General features: G+C 40.6%; 1 protein-coding gene across 6 annotated transcripts in view; it reads left to right on the top strand.

Moving 5' to 3' along the window:
* Positions 1–15,849, top strand: part of RASGRP3 (RAS guanyl releasing protein 3) — a 105,262-nt gene that overhangs the window by 76,554 nt on the left and 12,859 nt on the right. For all 6 annotated transcript variants that reach the window (XM_041755712.1, XM_041755716.1, XM_041755713.1 and 3 more), the window contains 2 exons: positions 3,197–3,274; positions 6,813–6,926. In XM_041755712.1, coding sequence (XP_041611646.1) covers positions 3,197–3,274; positions 6,813–6,926 — 192 coding nt within the window. The remainder of the gene's footprint in view (positions 1–3,196; positions 3,275–6,812; positions 6,927–15,849) is intronic.

Genomic DNA, 15,849 nt, shown 5'->3' with positions numbered 1-15,849 from the left:
AGCTGATGCTTCTTGCTTCATGGTGTATGAAATCGTCTGATTCTTTTCATAGTATTTTTAGATCTATCAGTTACTTTTACCATTCTGAGTATATGCAAATAACTGGAAAGCCCCCTGTATTTTTACAGTTTCAAAAAAAAAAAAAAGAAGAAGAAGAATTGCAAAAATGGTGAATGGAGATAGTTTGAGGACCAAGTGTGTTTTATTTTATAATTTTCCAGTCATGGGAGTGTGGTCTTAATGTACAGAGTAAATCAAAACAACCATCTTTGCTGATAGGCTTGGATGTAAATGCAGCAACCTGAGACAGTGACTAAGAATATTTTTCAAAAACAATCAAACTCAAAATATGTTAGACACAAGCAAACATTCCTGAAATTCCATTGACAAACTGCCTATAATTATAAAATATAGGTATATAGGAAGTAAAACAGGTTACTCTGCACAGGGCTATAAAACCTAGAGGGCATGAGAGAATGCCTGTAGGTAGGATCATGGCTGGGAAAGTAGAGCAATGGCAAGAGTAATGCAGGGGCAGCTTTACATTCACTAATGAACATGGTGGCATTTGACTGGAAGCCATACTCTACAGCGCCCATCTCTGTGGTCCAGTAAACAAACCCCTGCTGGATACACATCAGTTCATCTAGTCTTCACAGCAGTCCTGGGAGGGAGCTATTATTTTTGCCTCCCATTTTATAGACGAGCAGACTCAGACCCAAGGTTAATGACTTGCCTAAGTTCACACCACCGCTAATAGATAGCAAACATTTGGAGAAGATATTTCCATCAAAGGATCTGGTATTTGTCCATGTGATGTGTGAAAATAGCCAAGGATATTCTGTGTCTTTTAAAAGAACATCTCCCCTACTTAGTGTGTGATTATTTGGATTTCTGGTGAGATGTTCTATCACTGTTGTCATCCCTTCTCCAACAGATGCCAATGCCAGTCATTAGAGGCCTAATCAAGAGGACAGGAACAGGCTCGTCAAAGTCCAGAATAACTCCTATAACAAGGAATTTAGAAGAAGTCATTTGATTTTCTATTTGTGTAGTATTCACAATGTAAGGCAGCAAGCTGTGGCTGGGATTATAGAGGTAGGAAAGGATGGATGCACTGCCTGCTTTCAGGAAGCTTAGAAGCCAGTAGAGTTTTCCATTGTGGAATTTACAAAATGGCGGGCAACTCCCCATGGCAGATAGGTTTTTTTTTTTGGCCCACATGGAATCATAAAGATTTTATTAGTTGCCAGTATTTAAAAATTGAGATATTTTGAGACACTGGGTGCCTCAATGGTTGAATATCTGCCTTTGGCTCAGGACAAGATCCCAGGGTCCTAGGATAGAGTCCCACATCAGGCTCCCAGCAGAGAGTCTGCTTCTAACTCTGCCTATGTCTCTGCCTCATTCTGTGTGTCTCTCATGAATAAATAAATAAAATCTTTAAAAAAAAATTGAGAGTGGTTACTTCAGCAGCACATATACTAAAAAAAAGTGAGATATTTAATAAAATATCCAGATTTCTGGCTTCTTTTGACAAATGAAAAGATATGGCACTTGTCAGGCTCACAGCAATTTGCCTTAGCTGAGCAGTGGTTGTCTCTCATTCATCAGGGACCACTGCTCTCCCTGTTGCTTCCCTAACCTGGAGATCCAGTGTCAGATTCCACTTATCACAAGTTTTTATTATTGAGCTGAGAGGAAAGGTCCCCAGGGTAATTACATTTCTAAAGATTTTTTTTCCTAAATAAAACACTGTTATACCAATGTTCCTATCAAAAGATCTCTTTTCTGCATCCCACTTCATTCTTTTATATAATGGACTGGCCTTAAAGGCATTCATTTGTGATACATGATGGATGCCAACAAAAAGGCAGAGCCCTTGGAGGCAGGAGTGCCTGCTGTTGAGGTAAAGGTAGATACATTCTTTGTGAGCAAGATTTTCAAGATCTGAAGTGATGCTGGAGCCACTTTATAATAAAGTCGATTTTATTATGTTTAGAAAAATCTCTAGGTGACAAAATCTAGGTAAAGCCACGTATGACCTAATATATAAAATCCTTAATTTAAATGTTAAATTTAGGAGCTAGAAGAGTGACTAGAATGGTCCTGGGCTCATATTAGATGATCAATAAATATTTGTTGAATGAATGAAGGATTAATTAAAAAATGACATTGTATAATGTCAACTTTTTTTAAAAAAATGAGAACAGAAAGATAAATCCTTGAAAGACATCCTTTGTCTGAGTTTTCTCCCACTTCCTCCTTCTTGCTCTTTTCCCTCATTCCATATACACACACACTAAGTCTTTAGACTCAAATATGTTAAAGGAAACTTTTCACATCTAAATGGCCAAAGAAAGGACAGGGCACCTGATTACAGTCACTACTGATGACATGATGTTGTTCATCAGGTAGCTTAGCATTGAAGGGTGTGGGTGGGACTCATCCAGGCTTATTTGAAGTCTCATGACTTCTATTTTAGGTGAATGAGACTGTGCATTTTAGGTTTTACTGATTTTATCCATCCTCTCCAATCTTTTATCCAAGTTGTTGTCCTTGCCTGCCCTGATCTTTCCCTCTTTCTTTCCGCAAGACCTCCCAGGGAAGTCCTACTTCACAAGTTCTTCTGTGACTCCATCCTGATCATTTCTGTCTTTGGTGACATCCACACGAAATATCAATAGTAACAGTAGCAACACCAAATAACCTTTCTTGACATTCTACTGTGTACCAGGGCCCACGGGTAGTATTTCACATGAAGTATTCCATTTGATCCTGATCAAAATGCAATTCATTAGGGACTTTTATGGTAATTTCCATCTTACAGATGTGGAAACTGAGTATCAGACATCTCTAATATAACTGGCCCAAGGTGACAGGACTAACCAGTGGTAGATTCAGCACTTGAACTCAGGCCTACCAGACTCTAGACAACCATCTCCCTGAACAATCCCTATAGCATTGAGAGTGTTGCCTTTTGCTGCTGTAAACACATCATAGGATAATGATGACCATACTAGGTTTAACTGTTTCTTTTTAAAAGTTCATGTTGTACCTCTACATGCTATCTTATTAATGTTTTGCATTCTCTCAAATTATTAGACATTAAGCATTGAATTTGGAAAATATTTCAGCAGTGTAAATAAGTAAATGTGAGCCAACATCATCATTTATCTCTTCTAATTTCTTGCAGCTTTCTCTGGACCTATATCACACAGAAGATGATATCTATAAACTGTCACTGGTGCTAGAGCCTAGAAATTCTAAATCGGTAGGTGGTGTTTTCTCTCTAAGGATCAGTGCCAAATACTGTTGTTTGTCATTTATAGTAAGTGCCTGTTACAGTGATGCTTTGTGATCTGAAGATTGAAGAATTTTAAAAATCTGCATTATTCCATTTTGCCAATGGAACAGATGAGCCCTGACAGTTTGAGGATTATTTCTTCACAGCAGAGTCTAATAAAGAAGAACATATTCCTAATTACTGTTTTATTGTTTATCTTCTATGTGTTGTGTCCTGTGAGAATTTGTTATACATATAGGCCCTCTTCCCAACAAAAGAAGAACTCAATGTTACAGAGCATCTAGACTCTTCAATATAAAATCCCATTCAGCATAAAATTTGGTTTAATAAATTTTGAATGCCCTAATCATAATGCACAAATTTCTCTGCTAATAACTCAGCTCAGAGTTTCAGTATCACATTGGATCATGTCTCAATTAACAGCTGACTCTTAGTAAAGAAACATTATCTGCTGCAATTGAACAAATTGCATTACTGAATGTACATTAGTTTTAGTGAGTAGATTGTATCTTAGATATGTTTTATGCTAATAAAAAATACCTCAGTGAATTTGAAATTTACAATGAGGACGAGGTTTGCATGTTGAAGGAAAATCTGTCTATGTTTGCTTCTTAGATGAGATCAGGTTTATGATAAAGGCCTCATGCCCTACCTCCTTACCAATTGAGTTCAGTGGCATATTGTCAGAGACATGGACCCTAGGTCTGACCATCTATTCTGATTCTGAAGCATCAGCCCCAAAGAGGCGGAATGACTGTAAGGTCATTTTCTGGTGCTCAGAGGTTATGCATTTGAGTCCGAGTCAGTTGACTGGAAGCACCTGTTCTTAGAATGATGAGTGTGGTGGTTCCATCACTATGTTCACCTCACCACCAGCCCTCAGAGGACCATCTCCTGGAGACACTGAAGAACAGACCCACATGGGAAGGTCAAAGGAATGAGTGAGGGTTAGATTCTGCAAAGTTAGCATGACAAACACCTGGAGAGAACAGTAAAGTTATTAGAAAAAAAGAATTTATGAATTCTTCTCTCATTCCTTAGTTTTGGTGTGAAGAAGTTGATTGTGGAGTGGCAAGCTGTATATATGCATTTCCACCTCCCCACACCTTATTTACCTGTGACTAGGTGCCCGAATTGCTACCGGTTGGTTGTTAGGTACCTGGTGGGGCATCAGTATCTCATGAACTTTTAAGGAAATGGAGTCTGGTGAGGACAGATGTCTCACACGGAGCACATAGCCAGTACGGTGGAGAAATGGGATGCATCAAGCCTGTCTTTTAATGCCTGTGCTTTTTCTACCACGTGATGCTGCCCATCATTTTCCTGCCCTTGTATCAGGAACAGACTAGGAATGACCGTGTTAGCACACTTGACTGATTTGCACTCTTTAGATTTGTTTTAGTTTCTTTTCAGGGTACATTTTTTGCCAATTTTAGAAGACATTTCCAACAAATGTAGAAAAGTCTTTTTATCTTTTGTAAAAGCAGAAGCTTTCAAGGCTCCTTCCAAGGGCTAAAATCCTATGAATCTATGAAAATGCATTTCTCCATTCCCTTTCTGTCTCTTGTCTAAGTGGAATATCATCCTGTTTTGTGCTTAGGTGTGACATATGCTAACACTGGAGAACAAGCTCCTGTCCGGACACTCAGTGTGCTGATGGTTGGTGCTGGTGGGCCTCACTGTAGTCCCACTGCGAACCTTTGCTCCTCACAGTGCACCTTTCGTGTCTTGCCAGTTTGTGTCTTACTTTGCATCTTGTTTTTTTCACACCACCTCTAGGTCAAAAGAAATACCGTTCCATTCCATGTATAAAATAGTTAGGTCCAAACAACTTAATATATATCAATGTTCTAATGACTTAGAACCCACTTGAGAAAATAATACATGTTGAAATAAAAATAATATTGTAATTTCATTCCTAACCCAAATTCCTTACTAATGGATGTGTGTGCCTGTTGGGCATGGAACAATTTCTTAAATCTTGGAATCAGAGTGAATACTGCTACCTTTTTTCTTGTCCCACATTGATTTTTTACTTTGGAAAGATATGATATCATTGAAAAAATGTAGCATGATCTATCTAATGGGTGAACTGTGAACTACTTCAAGCGGTAGTTGATGTCTGACAAATACTGCTGTATTTCCCTTGGAAGTTTGAAATATCTTTGAGTAAACTTTTGAAGTCCACTGCAGTGTTCTGGATTGGGTACCTTGTTATACAGTTTGGGAACCATGGGTTTATCCTTCATCAGATGAACAAAATGAAAAGCTTGATAGAAAGAGTCATGATATGGTTTCACTCATATGTGGAATGTAAGAAATAGTGCAAGATACCATAAGGGAAGGAGGGAAAACTGAATGGGGAAAAAAATAGAGAGGAAGACAAATCATGAGAGACTCAACTCTAGGAAACAAACTAAGGGTTGAGGAAGGGGAGGTGGGTGGGAGGATGGGGTAACTGGGTGATGGGCATTAAAGAGGGCACATGATGGGATGAACACTGGGTGTTATACTATATGTTGGCAAATTGAATTTAAATAAAGGGAAAAAAGATCCGTGATATATATGATGTGTGTATGAGTGAGTCTATGTCTCGATGATCCTATTCAGATAGCAGATAATTTTTGGTTCAGTTGGTAGCCTGCAGGATATCAGCAACACCCACCTCATAACATTGCCAGAGTCTTAAATTTAGCACAGTTACTTCTCGATTCCTCTTGCAAACATGTTTATTCCCAATTCAGTATCAACTAAAAACCTGCCGGTACAGGTTTGCATGCATGCACTAGCAAAAATATTTACATTATATGGGTCCAAAGGAGAAGAATAAAGCACACACCACTCTTGGCTGGTCTCCTGGTAGGATTGTGTTTTCCCTTGTGTTGTGTGAACATGTTATGTGTTATCACCACCGCCTTCTCCACATCATTTAGTGAAAATGTCTTGCAAGAATGTGGAAAAACGTATAAAGTAAATTCACCAAAGAGGATAGGAAGACCCATTGAGCCAGTGAGAAGTGACTACGCATACTGAGAGGGAAACTGGTTTGAGGACATAAACTTGACCATTCTCATGGGCTCACTTACTGCACACATCTACTAATTTATCCCCAACACCAAATATTAAAGAATTAGACAACTGGTGTTTTGTATATTTTACATTATACAAAAATATGTATGGAGTATTATATAGGTTTTGAGGATGTTTTAGTAATGTTTGGGGAGACTAGATAAGATTTTTTGGTGGGTTGGAAGAGCAATACCTCTTTTTCCACTTAAAATAATGGAATCCAGGCTACTGCTACAGAAAATGCACTATCCAAATGTGTATTTAGCCACAGAGTAGATCCCATTGACAAAAGATGCTCGTTTTTTAGAACATTTAAGAGCTAATATATAAGCTTTTCCTGGTATTATTAATATATAAAATGTATATGTCTTTCTCTGTGTCCCCTAATTGCTCAAGGTCTCAAATAAAGTTGAAAAATGTGTTTTTTCTGTCACAGCCTACCTCCCCTACGACGCCCACCAAGCCTGTGGTGCCCCTGGAGTGGGCATCAGGAGTGATGCCAAAGCCAGACCCCACAGTCATCAACAAGCACATAAGGAAATTAGTTGAGGTGAGTGATTGAGAGAGAGAGTAGAAGGCCCCTTTCTCTTTCCAGAATATTCTATAGTTGCCCAAGAGTCAGCTGAAGTCAATGAAATAGCCTTCTGGCAGGTAGGAACAATTTAGCAGATACTTAGGTCTACTGGCATTGGCCTCTGGGGGAGACTCCCAGAAAGGACCCCTCCCCCTTCTGGCCTTCTGTTCTCATTTGCCCAAATACCCTCAGCTACTTCCAACTCTCTTTCTGTAACATTTGATGCCACTGTTGCCCTTGCAACTTGAGGGACTGTTTGGGGATTAGAATCTACTCATTAGAAAACCTATGTGGATCACAATAAAATGCCCAATAAATTAATAACCTGAGGGTAGGAAAAAATCCTGTATGTTGCATAGTTTCTCTTGCTGTATGTACTGGGAGTCTGTGACACAGCAGCACAATGCCATTTAGGTCCGAAACATCACTAAATGATGGACAAATCTCTATCAGAGTTTTCCATGGAGAAAGAAGAGTAGAAGTGCCAATGTGGGGCAAATGGAAACATACCTGGCCCTAAAAACTGTGATCCTGTGCAGCCCAGTTGGCTCAGCAGTCTAGCACCACCTTCGGCCCAGGGCCTGATCCTGGAGACCCGGGATCGAGTCCCGCGTCAGTCCCATGTCAAGCCTGCTTCTCCCTCTACCTGTGTCTCTGCCTCTCTCTCTCTCTCTCTCTCTCTCTCTCCTTCTGTGTATGTGTGTCTCTCATGAATAAATAAATAAAATCTTAGAACAAAACTGTGATCCCTGATTTAAACATCTGCTTTCATAGCTGGATATGATGCAATAGGATCATATCTTTTATCTTTGGGATAAAATGAACTTTTTGCTGAGGTTGGATGTTTAAAGAAAAAGAACATTCTACATCTTGGATCGTTCAGGGAACTGTGATGCATTGAAAGGAAAGTTCTTTGGAGCCTATGAGGCAGCAAGGAAAGGTCAGAAAGGATGAGGGAAGGCACTGAGAAGCATAAGCTCCAGTGGAAGCCATGTGTTGGTGCTGTGGTAGCAGATCCAACTTGAAGCCAAGGAAGGGGGGTAAGGGATCCAGGCAGGATGGAGTTACAGCTCAGGAAGGTCTGTAACAAGGAAATAAAAGACAGAATGATTCTCCCACTCTCTTCTCTGCTTTTCGCTGTGTGCTCATTCCATTATCTGCAAACGGACTTTCTTTGCTCCACATGGGGAGTTTCTCTCTTCCCTTATGACATCTCTCTTATTTTCTCTCCGATTTCATGGGGGAAGGGTGGCTCAGTTTGAATACGTTGCCTACTTTTGGTTCAATCAAAGGAAAGACTGGGCTTTATTATGAATTTTTATACTAAATTTTATTCTACAAAAAAGATTGTATTTTTGACATGAATATGGATATTAGACTATAAATAGTAGGTACTGTAGAATAGTTAATTTCAAGATAAATATTAATATTGTAGATACTTTGTAGATAAATATTAATATTGAGACTTGCAAAAAATGTAATGCTTTATGATTTTGCACAATTCAGCTATCTAAAAATAAACTTAAAATGGGTGCTAAACAGTCAATTTTTAATTAAGTAATTTGTTCATTTATGCCTTTGTCATCTTCCAAAATACTCCTGAAGCAGCTTACAACATAGGATAAATGGATATGGATTTATGGATAAAAGAGAATAAATATGGATAAAAGAGAATAAACAGAAACCATGGGGAAAAGGGAGAAAGACTCATTATGATCTGTTTGCATATATCAGATCACATTGTGTTTTTGAGGAGAACTTAACAAACCTTTTTGAAAATTCAATTTAGCAGAGGCCAATGGAAAACTTTTATTTTTTTCTGGTTATAAAGAAAGTCAGAATCATTGTAAATATACAATTTGTCATAAAATATGGAGAACACCAGCCTTACTTTTATGCCTTGGGGATTCTGCTCTCTAGGGATAAACACTGATAATTTGTAAATTATCTTGTATGACTTTATGCTCCCCATAAACACATACACTCATGTATGCCTCTAAGTAACACTGTTCAACTGTTTTCCCCTGGAAAACAGATTCCCCTAAGTGGAACTGCTGGGTCAGAGAGTAAGCGCTGACTATCCTCCAGAAAAATTGTAGCTATTTACTTTATCAACAAATAGAAGAGTGCCTATTTTCTCACACCCTAGGAAATTGCCAATTATCTTAATGTTTTCCAATCTGAGAGGTTAAAAAATTTTTTTCTCTGTGTTTCTGTAATTATTAGCAGAATAGAGCATTTTCCATGAATGTATTGGCCATTTGTATTTTTACTTTGGTGATTTCCCATTTTCCTTTTGTGTCTTTGCTCTCATGTATATTTGCAAATAATCTTCTCTGTCAGTTATCTTTAAACTTATCAGCTGAGCTTTTTTGATTCAGATATTTTGCATTTTATTTTATTTTTTTTTTTTTTTTAATTAACTTTTATTGGTGTTTAATTTACCAACATACAGAAAAACACCCAGTGCTCATCCCGTCAAGTGTCCACCTCAGTGCCCCTCACCCATTCCCCTCCAACACCCGCCCTCCTCCCCTTCCACCACCCCTAGTTCGTTTCCCAGAGTTAGGAGTCTTTATGTTCTGTCTCCCTTCCTGATATTTCCCAACATTTCTTTTCCCTTCCTTTATATTCCCTTTCACTATTATTCATATTCCCCAAATGAATGAGAACATACACTGTTTGTCCTTCTCCGATTGACTTATTTCACTCAGCATAATACCCTCCAGTTCCATCCACGTTGAAGCAAATGGTGGGTATTTGTCGTTTCTAATTGCTGAGTAATATTCCATTGTATACATAAACCACATCTTCTTTATCCATTCATCTTTCGATGGACACCGAGGCTCCTTCCACAGTTTGGCTATTGTGGCCATTGCTGATAGAAACATCGGGGTGCAGGTGTCCCGACGTTTCATTGCATCTGAATCTTTGGGGTAAATCCCCAACAGTGCAATTGCTGGGTCGTAGGGCAGGTCTATTTTTAACTCTTTGAGGAACCTCCACACAGTTTTCCAGAGTGGCTGCACCAGTTCACATTCCCACCAACAGTGTAAGAGGGTTCCCTTTTCTCCGCATCCTCTCCAACATTTGTTGTTTCCTGCCTTGTTAATTTTCCCCATTCTCACTGGTGTGAGGTGGTATCTCATTGTGGTTTTGATTTGTATTTCCCTGATGGCAAGTGATGCAGAGCATTTTCTCATGTGCATGTTGGCCATGTCCATGTCTTCCTCTGTGAGATTTCTCTTCATGTCTTTTGCCCATTTCATGATTGGATTGTTTGTTTCTTTGGTGTTGAGTTTAATAAGTTCTTTATAGATTTTGGAAACTAGCCCTTTATCTGATATGTCATTTGCAAATATCTTCTCCCATTCTGTAGGTTGTCTTTTAGTTTTGTTGACTGTATCCTTTGCTGTGCAAAAGCTTCTTATCTTGATGAAGTCCCAATAGTTCATTTTTGCTTTTGTTTCTTTTGCCTTCGTGGATGTATCTTGCAAGAAGTTACTGTGGCCAAGTTCAAAAAGGGTGTTGCCTGTGTTCTCCTCTAGGATTTTGATGGAATCTTGTCTCACATTTAGATCTCTCATCCATTTTGAGTTTATCTTTGTGTATGGTGAAAGAGAGTGGTCCAGTTTCATTCTTCTGCATGTGGATGTCCAATTTTCCCAGCACCATTTATTGAAGAGACTGTCTTTCTTCCAATGGATAGTCTTTCCTCCTTTATCGAATATTAGATGGCCGTACATTTCAGGGTCCACTTCTGGGTTCTCTATTCTGTTCCATTGATCTATGTGTCTGTTTTTGTGCCAGTACCACACTGTCTTGATGACCACAGCTTTGTAATACAACCTGAAATCTGGCATTGTGATGCCCCCAGCTAAGTTTTTCTTTTTTAAAATTCCCCTGGCTATTCGGGGTCTTTTCTGATTCCACACAAATCTTAAAATAATTTGTTCTAACTCTCTGAAGAAAGCCCATGGTATTTTGATAGGGATTGCATTAAACGTATAAATTGCCCTGGGTAACATTGACATTTTTACAATATTAATTCTGCCAATCCATGAGCATGGAATATTTTTCCATCTCTTTGTGTCTTCCTCAATTTCTTTCAGAAGTGTTCTATAGTTTTTAGGGTATAGATCTTTTACCTCTTTGGTTAGGTTTATTCCTAGGTATCTTATGCTTTTGGGTGCAATTGTAAATGGGATTGACTCCTTAATTTCTCTTTCTTCAGTCTCATTGTTAGTGTATAGAAATGCCATTGATTTCTGGGCATTGATTTTGTATCCTGCCACGCTACCAAATTGCTGTATGAGTTCTAGCAATCTGGGGGTGGAGGCTTTTGGGTTTTCTATGTAGAGTATCATGTCATCGGCGAAGAGGGAGAGTTTGACTTCTTCTTTGCCAATTTGAATGCCTTTAATGTCTTTTTGTTGTCTGATTGCTGAGGCGAGGACTTCCAGAACTATGTTGAAGAGCAGTGGTGAGAGTGGACATCCCTGTCTTGTTCCTGATCTTAGGGGAAAGGCTCCCAGTGCTTCCCCATTGAGAATGATATTTGCTGTGGGCTTTTCGTAGATGGCTTTTAAGATGTCGAGGAAAGTTCCCTCTATCCCAACACTCTGAAGGGTTTTGATCAGGAATGGATGCTGTATTTTGTCAAATGCTTTCTCTGCATCTAATGAGAGTATCATATGGTTCTTGGTTTTTCTCTTGCTGATATGATGAATCACATTGATGGTTTTACGAGTGTTGAACCAGCCTTGTGTCCCAGGGATAAATCCTACTTGGTCATGGTGAATAATTTTCTTAATGTGTTGTTGGATCCTATTGGCTAGTATCTTGTTGAGAATTTTTGCATCCATGTTCATCAGGGATATTGGTCTGTAATTCTCCTTTTTGGTGGGGTCTTTGTCTGGTTTCGGAATTAAGGTGATGCTGGCCTCATAGAACGAATTTGGAAGTACTCCATCTCTTTCTATCTTTCCAAACAGCTTTAGTAGAATAGGTATGATTTCTTCTTTAAACGTTTGATAGAATTCCCCTGGGAAGCCATCTGGCCCTGGACTTTTGTGTCTTGGGAGGTTTTTGATGACTGCTTCAATTTCCTCCCTGGTTATTGGCCTGTTCAGGTTTTCTATTTCTTCCTGCTCCAGTTTTGGTAGTTTGTGGCTTTCCAGGAATGCGTCCATTTCTTCTAGATTTCCTAATTTATTGGCATACAGCTGTTCATAATATGTTTTTAAAATCGTTTGTATTTCCTTGGTGTTGGTAGTGATGTCCCCTTTCTCATTCATGATTTTATTAATTTGAGTCTTCTCTCTCTTCTTTTTAATAAGGTTGGCTAATGGTTTATCTATCTTATTAATTCTTTCAAAGAACCAACTCCTGGTTCTGTTGATCTGTTCCACAGTTCTTTTGGTCTCGATATCATTGAGTTCTGCTCGAATTTTAATTAACTCTCTTCTTCTGCTGGGGGTGGGGTCTATTTGTTGCTTTTTCTCTAGTTCCTTTATGTGTAAGGTGAGCTTTTGAATTTGAGATCTTTCCAGTTTTTGAATGGATGCTTGTATTGCGATGTATTTCCCCCTCAGGACTGCTTTTGCTGCATCCCAAAGATTTTGAACGGTTGTATCTTCATTTTCATTAGTTTCCATGAATCTTTTTAATTCTTCCTTAATTTCCTGGTTGACCTTTTCATCTTTTAGCAGGATGGTCCTTAACCTCCACGTGTTTGTGGTCCTTCCATATTTCTTGTTGTGATTAAGTTCTAATTTCAAGGCATTATGGTCTGAGAATATACAGGGGACTATCCCGATCTTTTGGTATCGGTTCAGACCCGATTTGTGACCCAGTATGTGGTCTATTCTGGAGAAAGTTCCATGTGCGCTTGAGAAGAATGTGTATTCAGTTGAGTTTGGATGTAAAGTTCTGTAGATATCTGTGAAATCCATCTGGTCCAGTGTATCATTTAAAGCTCTCGTTTCTTTGGAGATATTGTGCTTAGAAGACCTATCCAGGGTAGAAAGAGCTAGATTGAAGTCACCAAGTATAAGTGTATTATTATCAAGGTATTTCTTGAGTTTGGTTATTAATTGGTTTAAATATTTGGCAGCTCCCACATTCGGGGCATATATATTGAGGAGTGTTAAGTCCTCTTGTTGGATAGATCCTTTGAGTATGAGATAGTGTCCCTCTTCATCTCTCACTATAGTCTTCGGGGTAAATTTTAATTTATCTGATATAAGGATGGCAACCCCTGCTTTCTTTTGAGGACCATTTGGATGGTAAATGGTTCTCCAACCTTTTATTTTCAGGTTGTAGGTGTCCTTCTGTCTAAAATGAGTCTCTTGTAGACAGCAAATAGATGGGTCCTGCTTTTTTATCCAGTCTGAAACCCTGCGCCTTTTGATGGGGTCATTAAGCCCGTTCACATTCAGAGTTACTATTGATAGATATGAGTTTAGTGTCATCATATCTATTCAGTCCTTGTTTTTGTGGATTGTTCCACTGAACTTCTTCTTAAAGGGGAATTTTAAGAGTCCCCCTTAAAATTTCTTGCAGAGCTGGTTTGGAGGTTACATATTCTTTCAGTTCCTGCCTGTCTTGGAAGCTCTTTATCTCTCCTTCCATTTTGAATGAAAGCCTTGCGGGGTAAAGTATTCTTGGTTGCATGTTCTTTTCATTTAGGACCCTGAATATATCCTGCCAGCCCTTTCTGGCCTGCCAGGTCTCTGTGGAGAGGTCTGCTGTTACCCTAATATTCCTCCCCATAAAAGTCAGGGACTTTTTTTCTCTTGCTGCTTTAAGGATCTTCTCCTTATCTTTGGAATTTGCAAGCTTCACTATTAAATGTCGAGGTGTTGAACGGTTTTTGTTGATTTTAGGGGGGGATCTCTCTATTTCCTGGATCTGAATGCCTGTTTCCCTTCCCAGATTCGGAAAGTTTTCAGCTAGGATTTGTTCAAATACATATTCTGGCCCTCTGTCCCTTTCCGCGCCCTCGGGAACCCCAATTAAACGTAGGTTTTTCTTCCTCAGACTATCATTTATTTCCCTTAATCTATCCTCATGGTCTTTTAATTGCCTGTCTCTTTTTTCCTCAGTTTCCCTCTTTGCCATCAACTTGTCTTCTATGTCACTCACTCGTTCTTCCACCTCGTCAAGCCTCGTCGTTAGGACTTCTAGCTTGGATTGCATCTCATTTAATTGATTTTTAATTTCTGCCTGATTAGATCTAAATTCTGCAGTCATGAAGTCTCTTGAGTCCTTTATGGTTTTTTCTAGAGCCACCAGTAGCTGTAAAATAGTGCTTCTGAATTGGCTTTCTGACATTGAATTGTAATCCATATTTTGTAACTCTGTGGGAGAGTGGGCTGTTTCTGATTCTTTTTTTTGAGGGGTTTTCCTTCTAGTCATTTTGCTCAGTGCAGAGTGGCCAAAAACAAGTTGTATTGGGAAAAGGAGAAAAAGAGAGAGAAGGAAAGAAAAGAGAAAAAGAAAAAAGAGAAAGAAGAAAAAAATAGGGGAAAAAGAGAAGAAAAAGAAAGAAAAAGAAAGAAAGGAGAAAAAAGAAAAAAGGGGGGGTGGGGGAAGCAATCAGAAATCAAGAAGAAAGAGAGAAAAAAAAAGCACAAAACAAAACAAAACAAAAACAACAACAACAAAAAAAAAAAAAAAACAAAAACAAAAAAACAAAAAACAAAAAAAACCACGGGGGAGTATCTTCTGATTCTGTGTAGTTTAAGTCCCTTGACTTCCCTTGGAACTGGTCCGTCTCGCTGGTCTTCTGGGGGAGGGGCCTGCTGTGCTGATTCTCAGGTGTTGGCACTTGGGGGAGCTGCTCTGCCCCTGCCTGGTGCAGGGCTCGGTGGGGGTTGTTGACCCCGTGAGGCCCCGGGAGGAAGCCACAGTGGCGGGGGCAGCTCTGGGACCCTGGATCCAGCCCCCGCAGTAGCTCCGGGGCTCTCCTTCTGCAGGGCCTGGGGGCTCCGGGGCGGGGCCGCTGATCTGCTCAGTTCCAGGCAGGAGCGTCCTTGCTGTCCTGGGCCCTCCCGGCGTCTGCCTGTCCCTGGGGGAGGCCGGATCCTGGGCTGTGTCCCGGCGCCCTGTGCTCCGGGGCCTGCGCTGTTGGATTCGTGCTCCCGGCGGTGCAGCCCCCTCCGCGGAGCCGCCGCCCGAGCCTCTCCGAGCTGTTCCCGGAGCCGCGCAGCCCCCTCCGCGCGGAGCTTCTTCCTCCGCCCGAGCCGCCGCCGCTGAGCTGTTCCCGGAGCCCGCTCAGCCCCCTCCGCGGAGCCGCCGCCCGAGCCCCTCCGAGCTGCTCCGGGCCCCGCCGAGCGCTGCAGCCCTTAGGGAGCTCGGCGCACTCTCCGGGGCGCAGTTCCTCTGTTACTGTCCCAGGAAGCCCGAGGGCGTCCCCGCCTTTCTGGGGATCCTGCTCCAATTCCCGGGGATCCCCTTTCCGCGGGGAAGGTTGGTGCAGCTCCTGCTCCTCCGGGACGGGGCTCTCCTGTCCTGGGGACACTCGACCCGGCCTCAGCCCGGCTCCTCGCGGGGCCCCTCCCCCTTGGAGGCCTTTTGTTCCTTTATTTCTTTTTCCCCGTCTTCCTACCTTGATAGAAGCGCGAACTCTTCTCACTGTAGCGTTCCAGCTGGTCTCTCTTTAAATCTCAGGCCAAATTCGTAGGTTTTCAGGATGATTGGATGGTTTTCTAGGTAATTTGCTGAGGACAGGTGACCTGGAGACCCTACTCCTCCGCCATCTTGCCCCTCCCCCTATTTTGCATTTTATGTAATAAAATGTTTTCGTTTATAGCTGTTGACTTCACTGTCATGGTAAGAAAGGCCTTTCCCACTCAACAGAAAACAAAAAAAATATTTTTATCTACTTACCTTTCAT

This window comes from Vulpes lagopus, chromosome 5 (assembly GCF_018345385.1).
Source record: "Vulpes lagopus strain Blue_001 chromosome 5, ASM1834538v1, whole genome shotgun sequence".
Taxonomy (NCBI): Eukaryota; Metazoa; Chordata; class Mammalia; order Carnivora; family Canidae; genus Vulpes; species Vulpes lagopus.
This window is presented reverse-complemented; position numbering and strand designations above follow the sequence as displayed.